Source organism: Anopheles arabiensis, chromosome 2 (genome assembly GCF_016920715.1).
Source record: "Anopheles arabiensis isolate DONGOLA chromosome 2, AaraD3, whole genome shotgun sequence".
NCBI lineage: Eukaryota > Metazoa > Arthropoda > Insecta > Diptera > Culicidae > Anopheles > Anopheles arabiensis.
The window spans coordinates 98,210,393-98,238,058 of record NC_053517.1 but is presented as its reverse complement, the minus strand read 5'-3'; the positions used below and the strand labels follow the sequence as shown (position 1 = coordinate 98,238,058).

Below are 27,666 nucleotides of genomic sequence, written 5' to 3'. Positions count from 1 at the left end.
TAATTTTTCATCAACAATCATTGCCACAAACTCTACCAAGATTTGAACCCGCCGCGCTAAACACATCCAACTGACAGGAGCGATACGTTCCGGCTGGTGAAGCGCACCTCGGCCCATCGCTACCATTTCCGGGGGCAGCGCAAGGCAGCAGCAGCAGCAGCAAGCAGCAGCAGCAGGAGAAAAGAACGAAGCATTCATTTTGCTGCCGTCGCGTTAGTTTCGCACATTGTGCTGGGCAGAGAGACGCGTGTGTGTGTGCGTGCGTGCGTTCTCGTTCGTGTGCAAAGAAAATTAGTTTCTGCGGGCAGCCCTTCCCCGACGCAGGAAACAAAGAAAAGTGCGAACGTTCGGTTTGGTTGGTCGGTGGTCCCAGGCGGAATTGAATGCGAATGCGGGCGGAAAGCGTAAAAGTGCGTCGTTGTTGGCTGGTGCAGCCACTAGCATGAGTGTGTGCACCCTCTTCCGCTCGGGATCGAAATTGCCTTGCAGTTGAGGTACGGAAGCAGCGCCGTTTTTTTCTTCTTTCTTTGCTATGTACACACATACACACAACTACATGGGCGGGCGCCGCGGCGGACTCGCCCGAATGTACAGACGAGATTGCGCTGCGCCGAAAAGCAAGATGGCTGCCGCTGGGGTTTTGTGTGCTTTCTGCTAGGCTCGCGCACGGCGCGTTGCTTATAATGGCGTGTGCAGGGAGAAAATGAATTTTCTGGTGCGTTGTGCTTGGGTGTGCGAGAAATGGTGGAATTTAATTCACGATTAGTTTTTATTTTCCCTCTTTCGGTCACTGAAATATGGTTTTGTAAGGCGCCGCAAGGTGGTAGTATGGGCGAGAGTGTAGGGTGGTAGACCGGTGAATGTATGGCATCTGTTCTTTTAATCGGTTGGTTTTTTTCCGCGTGCGAATTAGTACGACAAATGCTGTGATGAAGCGGAAGCAAAGGTGGAACAAATTTCAAAGTGTGCTCTCGTACGTGGCTTTTAGTCTCGTCTCTTGCGCGTGCATATAGCAACGGGTCCAGCATCTCATTGTGTCATTGTGTGTGTGTCACATCCGCCATTCCGGAAGGCAGATTACAGAGCAAAAGCAAACTGCCAGTGCCGCCCGGAATGGCTTTGACCGTTCTTTTCTGCATGCGCTCCCGATCGTCCCCGGGGTTTTCCCCCCTTTCTCGCTCTCCTCAGCATAGGGCGGCCGGAAGATGAGCGAGAGAGAAAATGTGGCGCGTTTCACAGTTTGACAGCTGCCGCCATACACATACACACTCACACATACCGCGCCTAGCGGCTTTTCGGCTGTGGCGTTGTGTTCCGAGCGGCTGGCTCCGTCCGGCCGCATTATGATTTGTTTACAGAGGAATAAGGCTAGGCTTCGGCCAACTACGATGGTAGCGTGCGGCTTATTTTATTTAATGAATTTATTCTCAAGCTTGTAAGTAAAATTATTGAAAGCGCAACCCAAGCGGCGGACAGGCGGCACAAGGAGGAGTAAACACGTTAGGGTTCTTACCATGATGTTAAATTTTACTTACTTTTGTAATGAACGGCCCGTTGTTCTTTTCTGGAAGAGCGGAATCTGTCAACAAGATTACAATCGAGGCATTTGTCTGATATTTTTGAACCTAACGGAAGCAATCATTTTGAACTATTTTATTTAACTTATCTTCAAACATCCTAATTGTATTCTTTCTCACTCTTTGCCCATTCCCCGGCGACACACACGCACACAGATGTATAAAAAATGAATGAAGGCGATACGGCGGGAGGGCAACGTGGTCGAAACCAGGCCCTTCCTGCTGGAATTGATCGAAACACAGCAACTACAACTAACACTGCCCAGGTAAGTGAGCGGCGTGTGTGCACAATAATGTTCGTTTTGTTTGATTGTATTTTTCTTTTTCATCTCCAACAGTTACCTACTGGCACGCTCGATTCCATTACACCAATGTCGCGCTCGTTAAATGAAGACCAACAACAGCAACTGGAACAGTCTCAGCAACAGCAGCAGCAGCCGCAACACCACCAGCACCAGCAGCAGCAGCAGCAGCAGGGTCAGCAAATGCAGCCTGCCGGCACACCGACGTCGTCGTCATCGTCATTGTCGTCACCTCACAAAAGCTTACCACAGCAGCAGCTGCAGCAGCAACCGTCTCCCAGCAGTAACGCTGCTGGCGGCAACGTAACGGTCGCAACCGATGCATCTAGTGTGCCGCTGTCGTCATCGGCACCGTCTCATCATAACCTCCAGCAGCAGCAGCAGCAGCAGCAACAAAACGTCGCCAACAGTGCGAGCAGCAGCAGCAGTAGTGGTGGTGGTGGTAACAGCAGTGGCAGTGTTGAGGCTAATAATGCTAACATTACCAGTACGCCGGGTGGTGAACGAACAGGAAGTGGTCTCTCGGAAAGTGAAGGCGGAGGACGGGGAGGACGGGGAGGCGGATCCATCGCGAGCGGTGGCGTGGCGGAGGGCGGTCTAGTGCCAGCGAGTGGTGCAAGTGGTGGCGGTGGTAGTACAAGTGAAACCCCCGGCAGTGAGGAAAGTACGTTTGGTGTCGTGGTGGGCGAGAAAAGAGCAATAGAGGATAGTACGGGTAGTGTAACGGACGTGGCGGGTGGTGGTGGTGGTGGTGGTGCTAGTGAGGAAGGAGCAATCGTTGGTGCGAGTGGTGTGGTTGGGAAATTGTACACCAAAACAAACACTACCGCGTCGACGTCATCATCGTCGTCCTTTACGCCGGTGGTTGCTGGTGGAATTGCTGTCGGAGGGCAGGGAACTGTTTCCGCTGCCGTCGCTGTTGCTGCTGCTTCTGCTGGCTCGACGGCCGGCGGATCCGCCGCAGTGTCGAAAAAGCGCATCAAGCTAGAAACGGAACCGGAACATGATATCAGCGCGCTCAAGAAACTGATTCTAGAGCACAAGTATATGCGATTACGAAGTATCAAAGAGAGGTAAGTTTCGCGTGTGATTACACATGTGAAAGCCCAACTTTAAATATTCTCTTCAAAAAAAGCAAGTCGAATTTGTTCCATTTGTCACTTTGAAATTTCGATGTACGGAACAAAATCTTTTTGTACAAAAAAACAGTAAAATCAGAGAACTCCTCTTGTAGTGAATGTACAACCCACACACACACACACACACACACACACACAGACACATTCCTCTGTTTGTGTATCAGTGGAATTGAGATGGAATTTCATCACATGTCGTCATGCTTACCTTATTGTGCCCTCCCCCTTGTGTGCTGTCGTTTTTCGCAGATACAACGAGCATGTAGCGGAACTGTTCTTTCTTCAAACCGGTGGCAATATGATGGAATATCCCGTATGGAGAAAGAAGCCACCAACGCCCGCGTTCACCAGCTTCGTTCGCTCGTACAAGCTGGAACCGTTGTCTAGCAATCTGGAAGAGGCCGGCGAAGCGCTAAAGCAGGTCAGTACACACAATTGCGTTTTGAAAGGTGTTTTTAACCGCCCAACTATTACAAGGCGAACGAAGAGACCCATCCAATCGGATAAATAATGGTGTTTTTTTTTCTTGCTTTTCTTTTCAACTTTTGCAGCAGTCGACCCGTGCGCTGAGCGGAATTTCTACCACGCCCGGAAGCACCAATCTTGGCAGCGTCGTGACACCGGTGGTGGTGAGCGGCAATGGTAGTAGTAGCAGCAGTGGTGGGGACGATACCTTAACCGGGCTGCCACAGGGAGCGGAAATTAAAATACCCGGTGTCGGTGCCACGCCGGTAGCCGTCTCGACCACACTTCCTGCCGCTGTCGCTCAGCTCAGCCAGCAAGGTAACATCATATTCGTGCTGTATTTTTGTGTACCTCAATTTTGATAAGACGTTTGTTGGCCGCGTCTCTAAGAATCATTTTCGTATCATGAGAGTTACGAATAGGAAGGAATTATACTTTACTCAGAAGACATCATTCCGAGACATTGATGAGGGACATTGAAGCTTCCCGGTTACGTTCCTAGTTTAAAAATAGATGATACATGCAGTCGTTTTCACTGCCTACATAATCCCTCTTTGCCTATCTCCACCTACCTGCTCTAGTGCAGCGGACAGGCGAAAGAGAAAACACGTCAGGTTCTTATTATGATGTTACATTTTACTTACTTTTGTAATGAACGGCCCGTTGTTCTATTCTGGAAGAGCGGAATCTGTTAACAAGATTACAATCGAGGCATTTGTCTGATATTTGAACCTAACGAAAGCAAAATCTCTTTCAACTGTTCCGATTCCGAGATATCTAGAGAGGGATTTGGAAGCTTCTTGCGGAGGTTACATTCCTAGTTCAAAAATAGACCCCATATGCAGTACCTTCCCAATGCCTACACATAGCCCTTCTTTGCAATTCTTCTCCACGTTCAGGATTTTCTTCCCTTAATCCCGGTGGATTTTCAATGAAATGACGTTCATTTTCGGAATTGAATAATGTGTTCCATTTCATATCGTAAACTTGATTAGATATTTACCCTAACACTAACCTACAGCAAATCAAAATTATTTCGTATTTTTTTATATCCCGTTCTTCTCTTGTTCCTGTTTTCTCATCAACACGCTCTCTTTCAATTTGATCCCTGCCTGTTTTCCCCCAATTTGCCACACACACTGCTCAACCGTTCTTTGAAACACACCACCCACCACCACGGTAATGCCTTCCCACTGTAATGGTCCTGGGCGCGGAATCTCTGTGTAGGACATGTGCCCGGTAGACCGCAGGGTGGTCGCCATGGGATGGTGTTTGGGCAAATTAGTGTACCATCCACACTAGGAACCTCTCCGCCACTGCTGGTGCCAGGTAGAGCGCACCCTTGTTTTATCTACTTCGTTTTTTCTTTACATTGATTACATTGTTACAATAGCTGTGTTATGCATATGTAATTTTACAATATTTACGTTTGTTTTTACTTTTTTTTAGAGCTTAGTTTTTACATTTTGTTATGGTTTTATGTTCATTGTTGGAATATGATGTAACCTTATGCCGCGAATGGTTTTTTAACATTTTGGCCAGATGTTGTTGGCCGCTATAGGGGGCATGCTGATTATTAACTCATGGCCTTTTCTAAAGCATATTCAATTGTTGCCTTTTCTTGGTTATCAGTTGCTAAACGTTTTTATTTTATTTATTCATTCGCCTTTAATGTTCCGTAGTGTGTTACACTTTACGTTCGGAAACGCATGCATCAAATCAAATTGAATGTCTTATCAATTTTATGGCACTATCGGTAGCTTTTAGTACTAGAAACGTCGATGTGTTTTACTTCAAGCTTTTAAAAGACACCTTTTTGCTTCCATGCAAAGGATGTGGATGTGGCTGCTCTGTAACGGTTAATAATTGTGAAAAATTTGTTTTGGAATTTACTGGAAATGATTTGTTTTTGTTGCTTGTTTCTTCTTTTGTATTATATATGTTGACCCGAATAGCTGTGATTATTTGTGAATTAAAACTTCGTTTTTCGTTTTTGTTCCGATTCTGTTCTAGGTGGTACGCCGATCATTCCCGACCGGGTCGGTATCGGCATCTCGCCCGCCGCCGCCTCCGCCGTCGATCGGAAAAGGCAAATCTCCTCCGCGTCCAGTGCCCTCGGTGGGCATATGATCAAGAGCGAACTGCTCGAAACGGCAAATGCTTCGCCCAGTCTTACCACCATTGGCACCAATGGGCCGAACGTGCCGAGCGTTCGGCAAGGTGGAAGCCTCACCGGTGGGGCCGGCGGTAGCCGAGGCAGCGGCAGTACGGCCGGCGCCAGTATTACCGGCTCATCGTCCTCCCGGGGGCTAAACAACGGCCAACAGAACGGTGCGCTTGGCAATGGACGCGGCACCGCACTGTCGTCCGGGTCGTTGGCTGGGCAGCAGCAGCAGCAACTCGGTGGAGGGGTGCCCGCCGGAACCAATAGCAACGGTCCGCCGGACCAGTACACCAACAAAGCCCGGCAGGAGGTGTTCGTGATGCAGCGCATCCAGGAGCTGCAGAAGGAGGGCCTGTGGACGGAGAAGCGCCTGCCGAAGGTGCAGGAGCCGCCCCGGCCGAAGGCGCACTGGGACTATCTGCTCGAGGAGATGGTCTGGCTGGCGGCCGACTTCGCCCAGGAGCGAAAGTGGAAGAAGGCGGCCGCGCGAAAGTGCGCCCGCATGGTGCAGAAACACTTCCAGGACAAGGCGCTGGCGGCGCAGCGGGCGGAGAAGGCCCAGGAGCTGCAGCTGAAGCGGATAGCCGCGTTCGTGGCGAAGGAAATCAAGACGTTCTGGTCGAACGCGGAAAAGCTGGTCGAGTACAAGCAGCAGACCAAGCTGGACGAGCGGCGCAAGAAGGCGCTCGATCAGCAGCTTAGCTTCATCGTGGACCAGACGGAGAAGTACTCGCAGCAGCTGGTCGAGGGCATGAACAAGGCCGCCCCGGTGCCGGGTGGTGCTGCTGCTGCTCTCCTCCCACCAGGGAGTAAGGCGGAAAGCCTGAACTCGTCGCGCCTTTCCTCCCCGCTGCGCGGTAGCGGTGGGCTGGCAGGCGGTTCGGACGATGAGTTCTGCCCGGAGGCGGAAAGCTCGGACGATGACGAGGAAACGATCGCGAAGGCGGAGGCCGAGGCGGCGGCAGAGGCAGAGGATGGAACCAAAGACGAGGTGGCCGCCCTGCAGAAGGAGTCCGAGATGGATTTGGACGATTTTCTGAAGCATCTGCCGAAGGACTATCTGGAGAATCGTGATAAGATCGTGCTGTCCGACTCGAACGACGGTGACGGGGACGGGGAGGAAGAGCAGGAGGAGGAGGAGGAAGAAGAGGCCGATGAGAAGAGGAGGAAGAAGAAGCAGGGTGCTACCAGGGAGGGGGAGGAGGAGGACGGAGACAAGGACTTCAGTGCGGACGAGGATAGCATGGACGATGAGGATACCATCCGGGAGCAGGAGAGGAAGGAAAAGAACCAGGATCACAAGAAGGAAATCGATGAGTTGAATGTAAGTGTGTACAAACATGGAATGGAGTGCAATACTGAAAATGATACTGATTTCCCTTATTTAACTTCTTTTTCCCAGGCCGACAACGACTTGACCATCGAGGAGCTGATGGCAAAGTACAAAAATCTTCCTCCCGCGGGCGAGCAGATGGACATCGATTCCGATGACGATGCAGACGAGGTGCCGGCAGTTCCGGCGAACGATCGCAAACGGCGACGAACGCGAAGTCAGCCCATGTACGAGTCGTCGGACGATGAGGACAAGGAGGAGGAGGAAGACGGCAACGACGAAAGCGAAGGTCTGACAGGCTCGGACGACGATGAGGAGGAGGACGACGACGATGATATTACCGAGGATGAGTCGGACGAAAGCGAAGAAGCGATGGACGCGGAAGAGGACGCATTCGGGCTGAAGCATTTGCTTGACGATGAGACCGGGTCCGGCGAGACGGCTGCTACATCAGCAGCAGCAGCAGCAGCAGGCTCCAGCGGGGCATCGTCGGCGGCCAAAAGTCAAAGCGACAAGGACGATATGCTGAACGATGCGGCTGCCATCGCGGAAAGCATCCAGCCGAAGGGTAACACGCTGTCGTCGACCAGCGTCGTGACGCCGATACCGACGCTGCTGAAGCATTCGCTGCGCGAGTACCAGCACATCGGGCTGGACTGGCTGGTGACGATGCACGACCGCAAGCTGAACGGCATACTGGCGGACGAGATGGGTTTGGGCAAGACGATCCAAACCATCTCGCTGCTGGCGCATCTGGCGTGCGTGAAGGGCAACTGGGGGCCGCATCTGATCATCGTACCGTCGTCGGTGATGCTCAACTGGGAGATGGAGTTCAAGAAGTGGTGCCCGGGGTTCAAGATACTGACCTACTACGGCACGCCGAAGGAGCGCAAGCAGAAGCGCACCGGCTGGACGAAGGTGAACGCCTTCCACGTGTGCATCACGTCGTACAAGCTGGTGATACAGGACCACCAGAGCTTCCGGCGGAAAAAGTGGAAGTACCTGATCCTGGACGAGGCGCAAAACATCAAAAACTTCAAATCTCAGCGCTGGCAACTGCTGCTCAACTTTCAAACCGAACAGTGAGTATGCGTGGTTTATTGCTTCTTTTGGTATCAAGCGTGTTCTTCCCGTTGTATGCGTTGCGTTTTACCCATGATGTTAAACTTATTACGTTTCTAGCTGATTGGAGCTGGCAATCTGTTCTAGAGCGCCTTTTCCATTTGCAAGATGACCCCTATACGAGGCATTTGTCTGATAAAACAACGCATGAAACAGGGAGCGAACTGTTTCCATTACTCTTTCATTGTATCCTCCCGAGCGCAATTCCCCATTGAATGAACATGTTTTTGCTTTCCATTCTACAGACGACTACTGCTCACCGGCACGCCGCTGCAGAACAATTTGATGGAACTGTGGTCGCTGATGCACTTCCTGATGCCGCACGTGTTTCAATCGCACCGCGAGTTTAAGGAATGGTTCTCGAACCCGATGACCGGCATGATCGAAGGCAACTCCGAGTACAATGAAACGATTATCAAGCGCCTGCACAAGGTCTGTACCCTGTACGTAATGTAATATTATGATTATTTACGCATCATCACCCCTCCCCATACTGTGCGCGCCGGGGGCTGATGCTTCCTCTGCTGCGTGCGGACGTGCGTGCGTCTTTTATCGTGTCATATACCACCTTTATACGGTGCTTTCTCATAATTTTGTGTGTGTGTGCGTTTGTTTGTCTTTTTGGGAATGGGGTTTGGTGGATCGTAACCTTTTCTTTGTTATTGTATGTGTTGTTCAAAGGAGGAAAACATGTAGTCTGGCGGTGGAAATTCATAAGAAAATTGGTACGGTTTGGTTTGGGGTTTGCTAAAAGAAGCATTACATATAATTTTACCCGTTTTTTGTTGTGGCGTCTTATGGTTTTTTAAAAAATGTGATTTCGTTTTTTAAAGGTTTTGGTGGTGAATAATCATAATGTTTACATATATATTAACTGGAGGTGTGGTTAGTTCCTAAACAACTAATTAACGCTTGCCGTTTTGACGGGCCTTTATCTCTCTTCAGGTATTGCGACCGTTTTTGCTGCGGCGGTTGAAATGCGAGGTGGAAAAGCAGATGCCGAAAAAGTACGAACACGTGGTCATGTGTCGACTGTCCAAGCGTCAGCGCTTTCTCTACGATGACTTTATGAGTCGAGCAAAGTGAGTAGTACACCGGTGTAGTTGGGAGTGTGGTGTGTGTGAGAGAGTAAGAGGAGAGTTCGTGTATGGTACTAATGATTGGCTCTTTACCTTCTCTTTATCTCTTTTCCTCTAGAACGAGAGAAACGCTAGCATCGGGCAATCTGCTGAGCGTGATTAACGTCCTAATGCAGCTGCGCAAGGTGTGCAACCATCCGAACATGTTCGAGGAGCGACCGACAATATCGCCCTTCCGCATGGAGGGCATCAGCATTAAGACGGCCTCGCTCGTGTACAACATGTTCAGCTACGATCCATTCACTGTGAGTTTTTAGCACCGTTTGCTTCGTTTTGTTTCGCGCTTTCGCGCCAATCGGAAAGATGATCTAATTTCGTGCCTTTCTTACCTTCCCGTTGCAGCAAATTGATCTGTCTTCCTTAAACTTAGTACTAATTCAGCTGGAGCTGCTGCTGCCCGCGTACGTGGCGCACCGTACGCAGCACCTGTGCATGCCGAAGCGGCTGATCGAGGAAATCGATTCTACCCCGCTGCCACCGCCCCGGTGTCCCACCGGGAAGCTGCGGCTGCACGTGCGCATTCCCGACGTGCGCGTGCAGGAGTCGCTCGGCGGCAATCGGGCCGGCGTCAGCATCACGACGGGCGTGCGCGTCGGCACCAGCCCGGCGATGAAGACTGAAGGGACAAAGTTTGTTCCGCTTGTAAATCATGAAGCATCCCTAGATAAGAAATCATCCCTCATCGGTTCCGGCGGCAGTAGCAGCAGCAGCGGCATCCAGTCGCGGGTCATCGACATACGGCGGCGCGGCTCGTCCACGGTGATGATGATGATGGGCGGCAGCAGCAGTTCGGCGGGCCTCGATTCCAGCAGTATGGTAGCGGCGGCGGGCAGCAATAGAAGCATGTCGCCCGGGCTACTCCTGCGCAAGCGGAGCGACATTGCCGGCGGTGGCGGTATCGTATCCATGGCCAGTCCACTGCACCAGCAACAGCAGAACCGGTTAAATGCTGGTCAGGTGGTGCAGATCATTCCTCAGGTGTCATCGGGTGGTGGGATCGGCTCGAATGCGTCCCAGTCGTACATCATCACCGGGCGACTGCAGCCGGCAGCCGGCGGTGGCACCAGCCAGACCATATTCCATCGACCCGCACTAGCGGCAGGTGGTAGCGGCGGTGTTAATGTTTTGCCAACGCAGCGAATAGCAACACTCCAGTCGATGGGAGTGCAGTCGAGCGCTGCGACCACATCGGCGGCGGCAGCAGCAGCGACAGTGAGCGGTGCCTCCGCCAACCGGATGGTACAGAACGTCGGGCAAAAGACGCAGATCTCATCGACGCTGGCCGCCACGATCATGAAGCAGCTAAAGCACTCGAAGAGCCTCGCCGGCAGTAGTGGTGACGCGGCGGCCAGATCGGCGGAAGCGGCCGAAATGGACGAACGACAGCGCACCGAGTTCTATCTGGCCTGCATCGAGGAGTCGCGCAAGGAGCGGCGCCGGGAGGTGCTGGAGCTGCTCGGGCGCATCAATGCGAAGCGTTGCGATGCGACCCCGATCTATGGGCGGGATCTGCGCGAAACGTTGTGCGCTTTGATCGAGGAAGAGTTCCGGCACCGGCCGGACGAGCTGATTCCGTTCGGTGTCGCCAGCTCGTACCACACCCGGCGCGCAACGATGGCACGATGCGGCGGTGGCGGTGGAACGAAGAACGGTGCGCTGTTTGCGGCCGCCAGCTCGTGCCTGTCGGAAGCGATCAAAAGCATCGATCAGCGGGCGGGCGAGCTGCGTGCGACGATCTCAAACTTTGTCCTGTTCGTACCGGCCGTGTGTGCGCCGACACCGTACCTGCAGGTGTCCCATCCGCATCCATCCAAGCTGAACGCCGAGCAGCAGTGGGAGGCAACGATGGCGGAGCAAATCCAGCCAGCCATTCAGCTGCTGCATCCGATTATTTCCGCCATGAGCACACAGGTGAGTAAGCCAGGAGGGGGAAAGATGATTTAATTTGTTTAAAAATAGTGAAATTTTGATCTCAATTTGTCCCGATTAGGTTTGGGAGAGGATGGGAGTGTTGCTCTACAAATCAATCGTTCTAAGTCTTTATTTGAATGGTTTTTGCAATAGAGCTATATCATGCTTTAGGCATTTCATACCTTTTGGCGTATATACGTCGCTTTCTTAGCTGTATATTAAGAAAGCATTAGAATTGTCGTACAAATTAACATAAATTATCCTTGTAATTGCACTTGTAGAAGCTTCTGAACGACTTTTATAAGTGTATGTTGTTTCAATCCACTTTAATAACCTTCACTTGTCTGTCCTTTTACTCTAGTTTCCGGATCCTCGCCTCATTCAGTACGACTGTGGCAAGCTGCAAACGCTCGACCGGTTGCTGAAGAAGCTAAAATCGGAAGGCCACCGCGTGCTCATCTTCACCCAGATGACGCGCATGCTGGACGTGCTGGAAGCATTCCTGAACTACCACGGCCACATCTATCTGCGGCTGGACGGCACGACAAAGGTGGAGCAGCGGCAGGTGCTGATGGAGCGGTTCAACAACGACCGGCGCATGTTCGCGTTCATCCTGTCGACCCGGTCCGGGGGCGTTGGCATTAACTTGACCGGCGCCGACACTGTGATATTTTACGACTCGGACTGGAACCCGACGATGGACGCGCAGGCCCAGGACCGGTGCCATCGGATCGGGCAGACGCGCGACGTGCACATCTACCGGCTGGTGAGCGAGAAGACGATCGAGGAGAACATACTGAAGAAGGCGAACCAGAAGCGCATACTGGGCGATCTGGCAATCGAGGGCGGCAACTTTACCACCGCCTACTTCAAGAGCTCCACCACCATCCAGGACCTGTTCACGGTGGACAGTGCGGAGCAGGACGCGTCGGCCCGGCTGGCCGAGGTGCTCGACCGGGACCGCGAGCGGAAGGAGCGGTTGAACGCGAACCTTGCGACGGGCCCGGGGCAGCCGCAGCCGGCGACAGGCGGCGAGCCGGCGGTGGACAGCAGCAAATCGGCCATCAATGTGTTCGAGTCTGCGCTGGCAGCCGCCGAGGACGATCAGGACGTGCAGGCGGCTAAGTTTGCCAAGGCCGAAGCGTCGGCCGATCTCGACGAGTTCGACGAAACCATTCCGATCGACGAGGAGAAGGTGGCGGCCGCCGGTGACGCCGAGGGCAAGGAGCCGGAGCTGAGCAAGGCCGAGAAGGAGGTGCAGAATCTAATTAAACAGGTAGGTGGAAAGTTGAAATGTCGCCTGATTAAAAAAAAACACTCCAACTTTAGTAGAGCTTTTTCTCTGATCCCTCGGGATTGGGGAAAGGCGGGTTGAGCATCATAATGTATTGCGCTCAGTTCATTGCTAGGTTGGAATAGAATACTCCAATGACGTCCCAGACCGCACCCGGCTTGCAACGTTTGCAGGTAGCCGTGTGCTATCATAGTTCTCGTACAGCTAGATTATTTTCTTTTTCATTGTACAGGGTTTTCCAAAAGTTATCAAAGCTGTGGGACACTTTATTGACTCTTTCTAACGCAAAAAGAACTTAATGCAATGGGAATTGGACTCTATAGCACCCTGGTTGGACAAATACAATAGGAATTTCCTATAGAGTTCAATTTCCAACATATGAAGTTCACTTCCAATAGGAAAGTGTCTTGGAAGTGTCTCACAAGTATGAAAACCGCTGGAAACCCCTGTAATGTATGAATCAATGTATCACAACCACACACACCGCCCGTTCAAATGAATAACAAAATCCCTCGTTTCGTTTCCTTTCCCTCCAGCTGAGTCCTGTCGAGCGGTACGCGATGCGTTTCGTCGAGGACACCGAAGGTACCTGGACTGCGGTGCAGTTGAAAGCGGTGGAGCAGGAGATCGAGCAGCAGAAGCGCGACTGGGAAGCGAACCGGCTGGCGGAGCAGCGGCGCAACGAGGAGGCGGCCCGCAAGCGCGAAGCAGAGGAGCACGCCGACCTGCTCACCTTCTCCCGGGAGGATGCCAAAAATCAGGTTAATAAAACTCATCCTAGTAATAGAGTTAGTAGTGGTGGTAGTAGTAAGCACAGGTTGCGCACAATGCGCCGCAACGACCGGACGTCGAGGGTGACGACAGCGACGACGACAGCAAAGACAATGACGAACCGTGACGGAGGGACACTGAAGAATAGAGCGAACAGCAGGGGCCATCAAGTGGCAAGCAAGTACGACGGTGGTAGTAGAAGTGGTGGTAGAGCCGATGGTGGGCAGAAACTGACGACTGCAACCGGCAGGAGGGTGTTGGCTTCGGCGAAACAGCAGCCGAAGCAACATTCGGGTGGTGTTGGGGCAAAACACTCTGGCCTTGGTAATAGTAACAAAGCCGCCGGCAGTATTTTGGGCAAACGAAAGTATCAAGAAAGCACCGTTGCTAAAGGTGGTGCCCGTTCACAGAGCAGCAAGGCGGCGGTGGCGGCAGCTGCAAACCAGCGTCGAGCGAAAGGTGCAACGCGCAACGCCAAGCACGCTAGAAGGAATGTTTCCAAAGCTTCATTTACAGACGATGAGGATGAGGATGAGGATGAGCTCGAGTCGGACGAAAGTTCGAATGAAACGGTACAAGATGAGGACCAATCAAATCGGGAGGAAAATGGATCCGATTCGGAAGCGGCTGATAGTGGGGAAGATGGAACAGAAGAGGAAGAGGAGGAAGAGCAGGATCCTTTGGCGGACGTTGGTACGGAGGACGATCGAGCGAAAAAGCAAGATGATGCTGTGCAAGGTGGAGAAAATGCTGCCATTGTTATGCTGAGAAACACGCCTAGACGAGCGTCGGTGGCAGCAAGAGCAGTTATAGGCTCGATGATTCAAAAGACAGGAGTCAATGTAAAACAGTCTCCGAAAGCCGCCACCACTACCAACAGTGGTGGTAGTGGTGGTGGTGGTGGTAGTGCGCGTGCTAAGATCACTCGTCAGGTGCCAAGTCCTGTTCGAGTGGCCAAGAGCAGTAACAACGCGGCCGCCGATCGTTCTACCGTTTCCTCGGCCAGCAGTTCATCCGCTAGTGATGCTGCTGCTGCGGTGACGACGGCATCATTGGCCAAGCCCCTGGACGAATTTGACAGTGAGTGCAGCCTGGACGTGATGGTCGATTCGAACGATGCGCCCGATTCGGATTCGAATCAAATGAACAGCTACTATAATAGTGGTAATTCCGCTGGCCCGGGAATGCATCACGATGAGGACGCGCGGACAGGAGGGACGGTGGACGGCGGTGGAGGTGGCAGTAGCACCAAGGACCATCAGTCTTCCCGTCCCACCTCTCGCGTTGGCCGCGCACGGGACGGTCGAAGCAGGACGCCCGTCGTCAGCTCGACCTCGCCCATGGTCGTCCCGGCCAGTTGCGATCTTTCGGTCGATGAAACGTCCGACGATGTGGACGAGTCGTCCAATGCTAGCAAAACCACGCCCCGAACGCGATCGCGTGGCACGGTCAAGATCAACCTTTGGACGCTGGACGACAGTCCGATGCTGCCGGTGTACAACCGGCGGCCCAATCGCTCGAAAACGCCTCAACTTTCACAGCAACCGAACCATCATCATCATCATCATCTGGGCGATGATGGTGGCGATAATGAGGAGAGAGAAAGTGCAGAGTGTAGCAAAAAGGACGCTTCGTCGTCGGCGGTCGAAAGCAGCTCCTCCAAGCCAGCGGAAGCGAATGAGTGTAACAGTAGTAGTAGCTCGACAGTGGTCGATAATCATCGTGACCATCTAAATCATAGTTCCGACTCATCGGCGGCTCCTCGTCCTCCCGCTACCACCATCGAACAGCAGCCACAAAAAACGGTCGCAAACTCGATCGTCCCAAAAACCACCAACGTAATCAGAAACTTGAAGGTCGTTGTGAACGATTTGCTGCGCACCCCCGACACGGCGAAAAGGGTGGCAGAGGTGAGCGATGGATTCCGGGCTCCAACGCCCACGAACACGAAGCTGCGGCGTTTGAAGCGACTGTCTAGAGGGGTTGGCAGCGCTGGCGGTCGTGCAACCCCACCCATTGTGATGAATGCGGGTGGAGCCACCTACAATCGCACGCTGGACGGTTGGCTAACGAAGGGAGGCACTACCGCTACTGGTCGGAAAGAGGAAGCAGATGGAGGTAGCGAAAACCACGGAAGTGGTGGTGCTGGTGGAAAGTTGCCAGGTGGTGAGGAGGGATCCGCCTCCAAGTTAGCATCCACCGTGGCACGTAGTAGAGCGGCGATCGAAGCTGCTGGAGAAGGTCAGCAGCACGAGGAAAAGGATCCATTAGAAAATGGAAACGTTTGATGGTGGCAACTGCCGTCGTCTGCCAAACTGCTGCTGCTGCTGCTACTTGCCGCCATCGTGTAAATGGACACTTCTTAATGCCTAACCCCGAATTGGGTTTATGTTTTTAAACTACTTTTTTACTTTTGCTGGCTGAAAAAGCAGAAGAGTATTTCCTCCGAATGTTGGATGGCATTTGGTTTTGTACACCTTATTTTGCCTACCCGGAGAATCATCACACAGTGTATTATTTGAACGGACTTTTTCACACATTGACAATTGGGCTTTCGTTTGCTCGCTTCTACCTACCCACCACCATCACGCATCATCACCACGCACTGTTAGACACTGACTGGTAATGGATTAAAAAAAACATCCAGTACTAACGAAGCATTGCTTACATAAAAGGGCAAGCGACTCAAGAGTGGAGACACGATCACGATAGGAAAGGAAGGAATGTGTGTTATGTTTTATATTATATCGAAGTTTATTTTATGTTTTTTTTTTTGTGTGTTGTCATCTAAAAATCATAAATGGACAGCTACCTTAGCAGAGTATGTTTTCCGTTTCTCCCTCCCCTCATGTACTGAAAATTTGTTTCATACTTTGATCATAGTGCGAAAAGCTCTATCTTGGAAATAACATACACAGAAAAGCCAATCGTTTCAAAGGTTCTCAATTTGCATACATCGCAAAGCAATAGTGCACACCAAATTGCTATAGTAACAGCATTTGACAGCTTGTCTGGCCCAGTGTCTTACCAGTGTCGGGCAATAATGCCTGTTCAGTGTATCTGTGTGTGTGTGCGTTAAACATGTGCTCTCTCTGTTTGAATCCCTATCCTCGACTACTATCTCTGCACCACCCTTGATGATCGATCCTGCTCCCCATATCACTGTCTCCCCTCAATAAGGGGCCAAGTGCCGCCAAACTTGTGCGGACACACATCCTATCGTATCGTTTAATTGTGATAGCATTATTCAATAATGTACATTTGGAGGGGGCGCGCGTCACTATTTATTTCCTATCATACATAATTCCACCCGTACATCCTGCTCCTTCGTTTTGCGTCATCGCCGCCTCACGCTTAACACACAATAATGTGCAGGAGAGAATTAGGTGTAGTACTAAACTCGTTTTTTGATCGATCGGTTCGCCGCAGCAGTCGCGGACGCACGATCAAAAGTGTGTATCACTCAGTGTATGCGTTTTCTGTACGCAGCTCTTTTTCGTATACATCCCATACCCTTCCCTCACCCGTATCCACAGGTTAGTTTACTAAAAAGATATATGCTAAGGAAATTGAAAGTGAGAGATTTTGGAAATGTTACATTTCTTCTGTTCAGTTGTTTAAGTAAGGGGGGAAGTAGCATACTTTTATGCATTAAACAACACTATCTACTACCCAAAACAATCAACACACACACACATACTTGTGTGTGTGTGTGTGTATTGTGTTTGAAGGTTGCAAATCTTCGCAAATCTATAAATATGCTCGGTGTAGTTCAAGATGTAAATATATGTAGAATAGGACACGAGATTATTTCTACGGACCTCTAGGGGGTGTTGGTGTACAGCTCATTAGAAATCACTGATCAACGCAGTACATATGTGCATATTTTATCCTTAATATACACACCACACATACACACACATCCACGAAAGCTGAGTTCGTGTTAACACGACTGCTGGAAGGATTTATCGTGGATTTATATGCAGTGCGGATGCACACAGAAAATCAGAACAAACAAAGCCATTAGTTCGCCTAGATTCCAATTGGTTCGTCCCAAAATACCATCAGATTTTGGGTTTTATGTTTATTTAAGCAAACAATGTCTGTGGCGCATTGTAGTCTCCGCATGGTTAACATTTATGCTGGTTAACATATGTGGCTGGCTATTGTTGATCGCGGTTAAAAATCGCTTATCAATATGGCTACCCAAACATACAGTACTGTGCGCATCCCAAAATCCATCCTCGTTGTTGTGCGTGTAGAAAAATAATCGACAATGGAAAACAACAGAATAGCCCAGAACAACAACAAAACAGAGACTGTAACATAGTGAGCCCCCCCACCCCTGACACGAATACTAGTTGACTATTTACGGACGGGGGAAAGAAATAAGTGAAGTACCAGTTTTACCAGTTTTCCTGTTCGGAAAGGGGACAATTATGACCGGCCAATCGATGATCAATAAGGAAAACCTCCAGGTTTGTTGTAGGCAGATCGAACACATGATAATGTTTTCACGACTGTTGTGTGTATAAACCGTGTGTTCCGCACGGTAAAAGGCAGCATAGTAGAAAGAGAGCAGAAGAGAAAATAGAAGAAAACAAAAGAGAAAATATTACTATTACGAACATAACAATACATCCCAGGGAAAACAAAATGCTCGATCGATCGATAAAAGCGCCGCCGTGTAATAGTAAACAGCGCGCGGGCGCAATCACAGAGAGAAGAACATAACAAAAGAAAAACAAACAAACAAAACCGCACATATTGCAAACAGAACAAGGCAGAGAGGAGAGGTGTGTTTGCATGTTTGCGAGAAAAAATTAATAGAATAAAAAATTATCCTTGCTGAGTAAAAAAAAAAAAATGAAATGCTTGAGTTGATGAATTCATTCGAATAATGTGAGAAGAAAGCGATTATTACACAACGTTCAAACAAAGAAGAAAAGAGTAAGAGAAGGAACAATTAACTGAACTGAACAGCTTCATCAAAACAACGTTGCACATATTTTCCGTTGAAAAGTAATGTGAACAGCTTTTGGTGTCACAAAACAAAGCGAGAGAGAGAGAGAGAGAGAGAGAGAGAGAGAGAAGCGTAATCCGTTCGTACAGATTTTCAAGAACGCACGACGCTTCCTCATCCGGTGTGTCGGAGTGCGCAATTGTCGGCGGGCACGTGAAACATACATCATGTGCCATGATGTTGTTGATGTTTACAGAAAGAAAAGGCAAGCACACAACATTCCCCGCGTGTGGCTGCTTTTTACTACAGTCGTTAGGTTGCTGGGGGGTGGTGGTTGTTGCTATCGATAACCTTCTATATCTAGAGAGCAAGAAATATGGATGCAAAAAGTAAGACTTGAAAAAGAAAGACGGAGAAGAGTACAAACGGAAATGATGCGCCAAACGGAGAGATAAAGAGAGATACATGAGAGAGAAAGAGAAAGAGAAAGAGAGAGAATACTAATTATCTATGCTAAAGAGAAGATGTGAAAATCCAAACCATAACTTGCTGTTTATTGTACGTTCTTACGCGATAATTCTTACACTCCTGATACCGTTACAAAACATACGCAAGACCCAAAAATCTAAATTATTACTTCAATCGCGCGTGGCTTGTAAACTTCTGATAACGAGTAGTGTACGCTAGAATGTCCTTTTGAATGGCACCAAAGCAAAAAGAAATATTAGATTTTCTGGCATCAAAATCATAAAAAAGAAAACGCGAAAAATCATTTGAAATTGTTTGCGAACGTACATATAAGCAACATTATTCAGACAACTCAACACAAAAACAGCAAGGTGATGATTTATTTTGTTAATTTTTTCTTGTAATTTCTGATGCATTCGAATAGCAATGATTTGATAAATCGGTCAAATAAAAATATAGGAAATGAGCGTTGGAGGGTTTGTATGTGTGTGGTGTGCGTGGGTAGTGGAAAGCTAAATTTCTTGAGTTTTTTTTTTTTCAAATTTATTAGGATTGCTGGGCCACGCTGTGTGGTTCCTTGTTTTGTATTTACGTTACAACCTCGTGGTAGAATTTATTGTCCATGTACTGCCACAAACACACAAATTTAGTTCGAGAAAATCAAAAAGTGAAGCAATTGAACGTGAATCGGAAAAAAAGAAATCGAAGCTAAAACACAATAGTCCCCCCCCCCCAGATCCGATGTAATTGTCGCGCGCGCCCTCTACATCGTAAAAGGATCAGAAAGCATCAGAAATTCGAAAGCATCAGAAATTTATAAAGAAGAAGAGAAGTTTTGCTCGACTTGCAGCTGCGAAAGCAGCAAACAACCCCGCGCGCCCGGTGCTGAACGATGCTGTGGAAAGATGGCAAAAATCAGCACACACACACACACACACACACACAGAGAGAAGAAGTACGTGGCTGTGTGTCACGGTCCACAGACCTGACCTGATCGGTTTCAGCAACGGGCGCGCGTGTTGGCAAACAAAAATTAACAAAATAATTGTACGGATTTGTAATATCTCTCTCTCTCTCTTTTCTCTCCTCCCTACCTCTCTCTCTCTCCCTTTCTCTCTGTTTTACTTAATCATCTCGTTTGTTCACTCGAAACACGTGCTCTTCCGATGTGTGCGTACCGTGGAAAATGCTCTAGATATGGATATCGGATAGCACGATGGAGAAGATGCCGGTGAGTACTCCAGATCTGTCTTTCATATCCTTCTTTGTGCGTGTTTTTGTACTGTGCAAGATTTAGTTTCCAACCTCCACTCGCTCCCCCAAGAAAGCTAAATCTCTCGCTCTCTCCTAGTACAGAACGCGCAGCGTGTGTGTGCTCCATTTGCTAATAATCTCATTCTACTCCCTTTCCTCGCGCGCGCCCGAATGTGTTTTCTCACGCCGGCACAGATGTGGTGTCCCCCAACGCCCCCGCAAGATGATAACGATCTGTACGTGGATCATTCGCTGACGTTCCTGTACGACACGTCCGACATCATCCCGGAGGCGGAGCTGCCGCCCGTGTACATCAAGAAGGACTACAAGCGCAGCCGCTCGGAGGCGGGCTTCTATCCCGATGGGCGCCGGCCGCCGAAGATACGGCGCGAGGACACGTACTACGCGCCGCGCTCGCTGTTCGATCGGCCCACGCCCCAGATGGCCAAGCTGCGCAAGGAGTACAAGCTGCAGCGGTACAAGGGCATCATCAAGCCGTTCCCGCCGATGCTGGCGATGAAACCGACCACGCTGCCGATGAAGCCGCCGGTCGAGCCGGAGGGCGGCATACCGGAGTGGACGGTGTACGAGGATATGGCGATCCTGAACGTGATACAGAACCTGCAGGGCTTGCCGCTGAACCTGATGCTGATCTCGCCGGGCCACGTGCCGAACTGGGACCTGGTGGCGGACATTGTCAACCAGTCGTCGCGCACGTACCGGTTGCCGAAGCAGTGCCGCTACCGGTACGAGTCCGTCATAATGCCGCGCGAGGAGGGCAAGCTGCTGGAGAGCCCGAAGAAGCAGAAAAAGAACAAAAACCCGCAGAAACAGTCGCCCACGACGTCGTCGTCGTCGCCGCCCCCGCCATCGAACGTCGCAGCCGCCGCGGGTTCGTCGCCTCCGAAGCAGATACGGTCGATGCGCACCGGCCAGCTGTACACGAGCGATGCGAACAGTTCGTTCATTAAGCTGATGCGCCAGAAGTTCGAGAACATCCGGACGGCGTTCGGCAAGAAGCCGGTGCCGGGCAAATCGTCGCTCTCGAGCACGCTGCCGGCAGCGCTGAAGAATCCGAAGCACGCGCTCGTGCTGGCTAAGCACGGTATCACCGGGTACGATGCGCCGCTGACACCGGTCGAGATTGCGACGCGTCGGGCCGAGCGGTACTTGAAGGAAAAGCACAAACTAACGGTCGCCCAGGAGCAGCAGCAGCAAGCACAACTGCAGCAGCAGCAGCAGCAGCAGCAGCAGCAGCAGCAGCAGCAGCAGCAGCAGCAGCAGCAAGCTCAGCAGCAGCAGCAACAACAGAACGCCCAACAGCAGCAGGCTGTTGGGGCAGTGTCGCAAGCAGGCACCGTCGTAACAACCATCCAGCAGCAACAGGTGGGCACGACGACGGTGGTCGGTGTGCAACCGATTGTGACAGCGCAACAGCAGCAGCAGGCACACATTCAAACGGTCGTTCAGCAGCAGCAGCAGCAGCAGCAGCAGCAGCAACCATCTGCCGCCACTGTGCAAGCGGTCACGGTAGCAACACCGGCCCAGCATCTCATTCAGCAGCAGCTGCAACTGCAAGCGCACGCCATCTCGCCACAGCAACAGGCGACCACTGTGCAGGGTCAGCAAATTGTGACCTCGGCAGCAGGGCAGCCAACGACGATCGTCGTGTGCGGCGTGTCGACCAATGCGACCCCAACCGTGGCTACGATCGTGCAGGCGGGTCGGGTCGGCCAACCGGTCGTCAACATCTGCGCCAGTCCCAGTCAGCAGCAGCAGCAGCAGCAAACACAGCAAATCGTTAAAGCCATCGTTGCAAGTCCGGCAAGTCAGAATCTGCTTTCGCAACAGTTGGCACAGGTGGCGGCACAGCAGAGCGGCAACGCGCAGCAACAAATCGGGCAGGCGGGCCAAACGCAACAAGTGTCGGTCGTGCTGACCACACCCGTCACTACCATGTCGGGCGTAAACTCGGTCCAGCTGACGTCCCAGCCCCAGATCGTATCCATCCATCAGCCCGCATCGTCGCAGCAGCTGCTGCAGGGTGGTGGTACTGCAACGATCTCGCCCGCCTCGCAAGCCACGTCGATCGTGAACCAATCGATCCCGCATGTCGTCTCGGTCGCACAGCTCGGCAGCGTGATGACGTCGGGTGTGGCCAGCAGTGCTACGATACAGCCGGCGCAGGTAACCACGCTGACGACGTCGGCACTGCGCGCCCAGCGCATCGTTGCGCCGACCGGTACGCTGCAGGAGGTGGTGCTGCACCAGCGATCGGGCTCCCAGAGCCCCACCGTCGTCAGCGTGAGCAGCCTGGGCGGTGGACTGACCCAGGCGCAGCTCCAGTCCGCCCAGCTGCGGCTTTCGATGGCCGGCGGCCAGCAGGTGTCCGGTGTGGTGGCCAAATCCATCTCCGTCGGGACGGTGTCCAGCACCGGCAAGCCGGGCAACGCGCCGCAGATACAGTTCTACCGCCAGCCCCCGATGCGCCAGTCGGTAAAGGTGCTGCATCCGGCGACGGCGGCCCAGGTTGCGACGAGCGGCGGAGCGACGGTGCTGCAAACGGCCTCCGGCCAACCGACGATCGTCAGCCCGGCCATCCTGCAGGGCAACATCATCCAGACAGGCACGGTCGGGCAGACGGTGCAGGTGCAGCAGGCAACGGCTGCTGGTGCGACCGGCACGGCCACCGCTGGTACGGCCGTGGTGCAAAAGGTGTCCGGCGTGACCACGGTCACCGGTGGCAATGCGGTGACGCAGGTAGTTTCGGCCACCGGTGGTACGATCGTGTCCCAAACGCCGACGGTGACCGGTGCCGCCGGCAGTACGATTGCGACCGTGCAGATGGTACAGGGACAGCCGCGCATGCAGTACATCAAGCAGCTCGGCGGTACGAAGCACATGATCACGCGCCCAGCAACGGACAACGAAATGCAGCTCATGGTGAAGCGGCAACTGATCAGCCAGCAGCAGCAGCAGCAGCAGCAACAGCAGCAGGCCGCGCTTAACAAACAGCAGCTCATACCGCAGGCACAACTGTTTGCTCAGGCCGCCAACCTGCAGGTACAGCAGGCGGGAACGTCCGGTGCACAGCAGATGACGCTGGTCAAAACGTCCGGCGGTACGGTGGCGGCCACCGGGATGACGCTGTCCCAGGTGAAGCCGGGCCAGCTGAAAACGATCGGCGCCAACCAGGGCCAGGTACGGCAGGTGCATCTGCAGCAGCAAATATTGACCCAGCAGCGCAAGGGTGCCGCGGCCGGCAAGATGACGCAAATCACGCACGTCGCCGGCAAGACGGTACAGCCGACGCAGGTGTTTCTGCAGGGGCCGAAAAATATTGCCTCCGGCACGACCATGACGATGCAGCAGGTGCAGCACGTCATCCGCCACACGCACCAGGGCAGCCAGATTGTGCTCGGGAAGACGGGTGTCAGCCGAATGATTCCCGTGTCCATGTCGCAGTCGCAAGGCCGGCAGGCGATACAGGTAGGCAGTGTTTGGGAGCAGCAGTAGCAGCGCCCGAAGAAATCCTTCGATAAGCTATGAGTTTTATTTTCATACGTTCAATGCATTGTTTCAGGTGGTGTCAGCAACGTCCGCCGCCCAGGCAATTGCAGCCGGCAATATACGGACGCACGTGCCGGGGCAGAACATCGGTACGATTAAGGTGGCGGGAGGGGCCACCTCGGCCCAGCAGCAGCAGGTGATACTGAACGCTATCCAATCGCAACAAGCCGCCCGTTCGAATGCTAGCCCGGTACGACTGCAAACCACACCCGGTGGATCGCTGGTGGCAGTCACGGTGCAGTCTCCGCAACAGTTACAGCAGCAACAGCAACAGCAGCAGCAGCAACAAGTGGTGGTCGGTACGTCTGTGACCTCCACACCGAACGTGGTGTCTCAGACGGTGGTAAGCGGCTCGGGTTCCACCGATTCTAGCCAATCGACAGCTGCTGGAGGCAGTGGCGCCAGTGGAAGCGGTGGTGGATCAACCGCTCAAGTTGGCACAACCGTACAGCAGCAGCAAGTGTTAGCCATGCAGCAACAACAACAGGCCACTGCGCAGCAAACCGCTCAGCAGCATATTACTGTGAGCAGTAGTGCGACTGTCGGTGATGGTGGAGTTACCGTGTCTACCGCCAGTGCCGGCCCGGCAGCCACACAAGTGTCATCTGCTGCGGTAGTCGTGAGCTCGGCGGCCAGCGGTGGATCTAACACGGGTGCTGGTGCAACTAGCGCCACTCAGCAGGGGCAGCAAGCGTCCCAGGTGAGTATGATCAAGAAGAAACAGTCACCGAATGTTGCAAAGTAAAGTTGTATGTGGAGAGTTAGGGTAATTATAGAGGGTGTAGTTGTAAGCATGTGAGATTAATGATAATTTAGTTTGTAAAATTTAAGAAAACAAGAGAACATCGGTAAAAAAGGAAGGTTTTGGGGACGCGTTGGTAGCGAAAAAAATAAAATCGTTTCGATTTTAAATTAGTAACAAATCTATTAGGATAAAACAGATCGCGATCATCAACTGAGAGAGAAAAATAGAGAGGGAGAGTCAGTTCATTCATTCGTATAACCGTTGTCAACTTGGCGTGCAATTCATTTTCTTTTTTACCAGAAGGAACCTTTCCAAATAGAGTGTATTGCTTAGAAATTAAAACATAACAGTTTCATCGCGCTACATACAATTCTTAATGCATAGGAGATGTGATATAGGCATCTTATCATCCCGGGCGTACTCGACATATTCCTGAGTCTTGAATGGGAATTGAAGGATCTAAGCAGGACATCAGGTCTTCTCCATAAGATTGAAATAATTGTGGCTCACCATTACATACTATTTCTTGTGGTTCTTGACAGCACTTGCTGGTTATTGTTAAAGTGGACTTGTTGTCTCTCGAATTGGCGACTGTCTCCAAGAAGCTTAAAGAAGATTCGGGTCGGGGTCCCACCATGACTGACCGTTAATGGATCCACAGTTTGCATGCACTTTGGGAATTTTTTACAATCTCTGCAGCAGACTATACCACTCCACTGTTCTAGAGATATCCCGTTCTGTGGATTTCATCATTCTGCTGGCCATTAAAGAATAAAACACTGCGATTACTCCACAATGGCAGTCTTTTCTCCACGATCTCTACAATGTTAGCCAAATTCATAAGTATTTTTAAGCTTCTGGAATGGATAGTGTTGCCTCGGCACAGGAATAGCAGTATCATCGATGTGTGGTGATATCCTTTGTTCACATCCTGATATCTTACTTAAATACTCTTTAACATGATCCGATTAGCAATGGCCAGGATATTCAGTCCTTGGTATTAAAATTCGGTGAACTGAGTTTATAAATCTACATCTTTAGCACATATCCTAGTGATACATTCGTTCCTCTCAACTTATTGTCGGGACTCATCATCATGGAGAGGTGGGACTCATCATCATTTTCTATTTTGTATTATCCAATACCAACTTCAGAGACTGATTCCGATCGTCACATCTTTTCCGAGCTCCACAAATGGCTTTGGTGGAACCTTGGAAAGATCCGTTCGTTGCAATCATGTTTGAGACACAATTTTTTTCGGTGTGGAATCCAGTGATGTTGGATTTTCCATTTGAGCCCTCCTTTTGGGCCGCTTCAGCAATTGCAACCACTGTTTCAAAGTCGATGTCAATGAGTACGTCTCTAATCCATCGGTAAGAGTGTCCACTAGGAGCTCGATCGTAGGCTGCGAATCGCCTTCCAATATCTCCATACATTTGCTCATATTCTGCAGCAAAGACTTGGCTAATTACCACCCTCCTCCTGTGGTAATCAAACTGGGAGCAATCTCGACTAAATCGTGATTGTGCAGGCATTCGGGCTTGAGACACACAACTTTTTCCGTGTGGAATCCAATGATGATTGATTTTCGATTTGAGCGTTCCTTTTCGGCTGCTTCAGCAATTGCAACCACTGTTTCAAAGTCGATGTCAATGAGTACGTCTCTAATCCATGGGTAAGAGTGTCCACTAGGAGCTCGTTCGTAGGCTGGGAATCCCCTTCCAATATCTCCATACATTTGCTCATATTCTGCAGCATAGTTTTGGTTGCCAAAGTCGAGGTCAGTGAGAACGTCTCTAATCCATCGGTAAGAGTGTCCACTAGGAGCTCGTTCGTAGGCTGCGAATTGCCTTCCAATATCTCCATACATTTGCTCATATTCTGCAGCAAAGACTTGGCTAATTACCACCGTCCTCGTGTGGTAATCAAACTGGAAGCAATCTCGACTAAATCGTGATTGTGCAGGCATTCGGGCTTGAGACACACAACTTTTTCCGTGTGGAATCCAATGATGATTGATTTTCGATTTGAGCGTTCCTTTTCGGCTGCTTCAGCAATTGCAATCACTGTTTCAAAGTCGATGTCAATGAGTACATCTCTAATCCATCGGTAAGAGTGTCCACCAGGAGCTTGTTCGTGGGCTTCATCCTTATTATTCCTCCTTCAGGAACCTGGAAGATGTCGTCAGCTTGTGGCTGACTTCTTTTAGGCACTCGGCCCTTTCTCGCGTAGACCGTGAACCCGTCGTTATCCATGACTTGAGGTGTTGATGTTTGCACCTCAGCAGCCTGCACCGTGTTGTTCTCGAGCAGTCGCTTCAACTCTTCGTACATTGTTGAAGCATCTCACGTATGATTGGGGCATGCAAGTCATCTTCGTGCAGCCGAATGAGGCCAATAGGTTCAAAGTCTCTATGAATTGAATCCAGTATATATTGAGCTCTCTGAGCTTCCTAGTTATTAATATCTTTCATTTGTAAATAGGATATGGTTGATAGATAATGACCTCGCCTCATTATGACAAAAAATTCCTATAAATGAAGACATTAGTGACTTCATTCCCGAGTGATAATTTCACTAGAAGTTCATTATAGTTGAGGGCCACTGTAATGGGGCACCGGAGCATATCGGGATGGGTAACATCGTAGATGTTCATAGAATCGTCATAATAATGTAATTAAATATCGAAATAAAAAAATTATCTCGTTATCCTTGGAATTGGCGGTTATTTTAATCCATTCACTAAATTCTGAGGTACAAGTTCTATTGCTGTTAATCGCGTGAATAAATTCAGCGTTACCATGAACTAGAGTTCTATGTTTTTAACTGGGACTGGGTACTGGGACTTAGAAGACGCTCCTTCTCCTTTCTTCATAATTTCTTCACCTTGTGAGAAAGGATTGGTAAGCTCTTCCTTTATATGGGATGTCTTATCCATAATGATGGTATTTCGTCTATTCAGGAACTAATATCTGATGCATTCTTTTTAGCGCAGTTGCATTTGGGTGCATCTTTTGAACCATTCCTGCGTTGTTGTGTAGTAGCTGTTCGAGAGTATTGTTATTTTCATTTTTAGGTTAATCGTTCTATTTGGAAAGCGTTTCCGTCCTGCGTAAATTCAGTTTTCCAACCAGATAATATTCCGACGGACACTACATACATACGATGATCTGATCCTAAGGAAATTTAAACAATCTCTACTATCGTTCGATGACATAAACACTTTACGACCGACGATGAAACTTTTCCTACCCTGCAACAACTCTCGGTTCGATAGGATGCGTTTAGTGTGTGTTTAGTGTGTAGTTTTACTTATTTTAATGAAATTGAATTGAGCTTTATTCAGTACGGCGATCAGTGAATGCGCCAGTTAGCATAAGATATTTTTTTTGTAAATAGTTTAGACAAAAATGTGCAAGGAAACGGGAATATGGCGTAAAAGAACAGAATCTT

General features: G+C 50.6%; 1 protein-coding gene and 1 non-coding gene across 5 annotated transcripts; both read left to right on the top strand.

The window, feature by feature from the left end:
• The first annotated feature begins 137 nt into the window (after positions 1–137).
• Positions 138–27,654, top strand: LOC120894489 (helicase domino). 4 transcript variants are annotated; one of them, XM_040297100.1, is made up of 17 exons: positions 138–494; positions 1,734–1,843; positions 1,916–2,952; positions 3,265–3,436; positions 3,567–3,798; positions 4,708–4,809; positions 5,494–6,968; positions 7,047–8,059; positions 8,345–8,531; positions 9,045–9,181; positions 9,297–9,483; positions 9,581–11,149; positions 11,511–12,425; positions 12,980–13,204; positions 19,841–19,876; positions 20,095–23,388; positions 23,483–27,654. In XM_040297100.1, the coding sequence occupies exons 2-17, from the start codon at positions 1,745–1,747 to the stop codon at positions 24,212–24,214; spliced, it is 11,412 nt and encodes a 3,803-aa protein (XP_040153034.1). In that variant the 5' UTR covers positions 138–494; positions 1,734–1,744; the 3' UTR covers positions 24,215–27,654. The 4 variants fall into 4 exon arrangements, with proteins under 4 accessions (XP_040153034.1, XP_040153036.1, XP_040153037.1 ...); XM_040297101.1 differs by lacking the exon at positions 138–494 and adding an exon at positions 592–715; XM_040297102.1 differs by lacking the exon at positions 4,708–4,809.
• LOC120899241 lies at positions 8,137–8,242 on the top strand. Its single transcript, XR_005739044.1, has one exon. It is a non-coding gene; the product is annotated as a small nucleolar RNA Me28S-Am2589 (small nucleolar RNA).
• Positions 27,655–27,666: the final 12 nt, after the last annotated feature.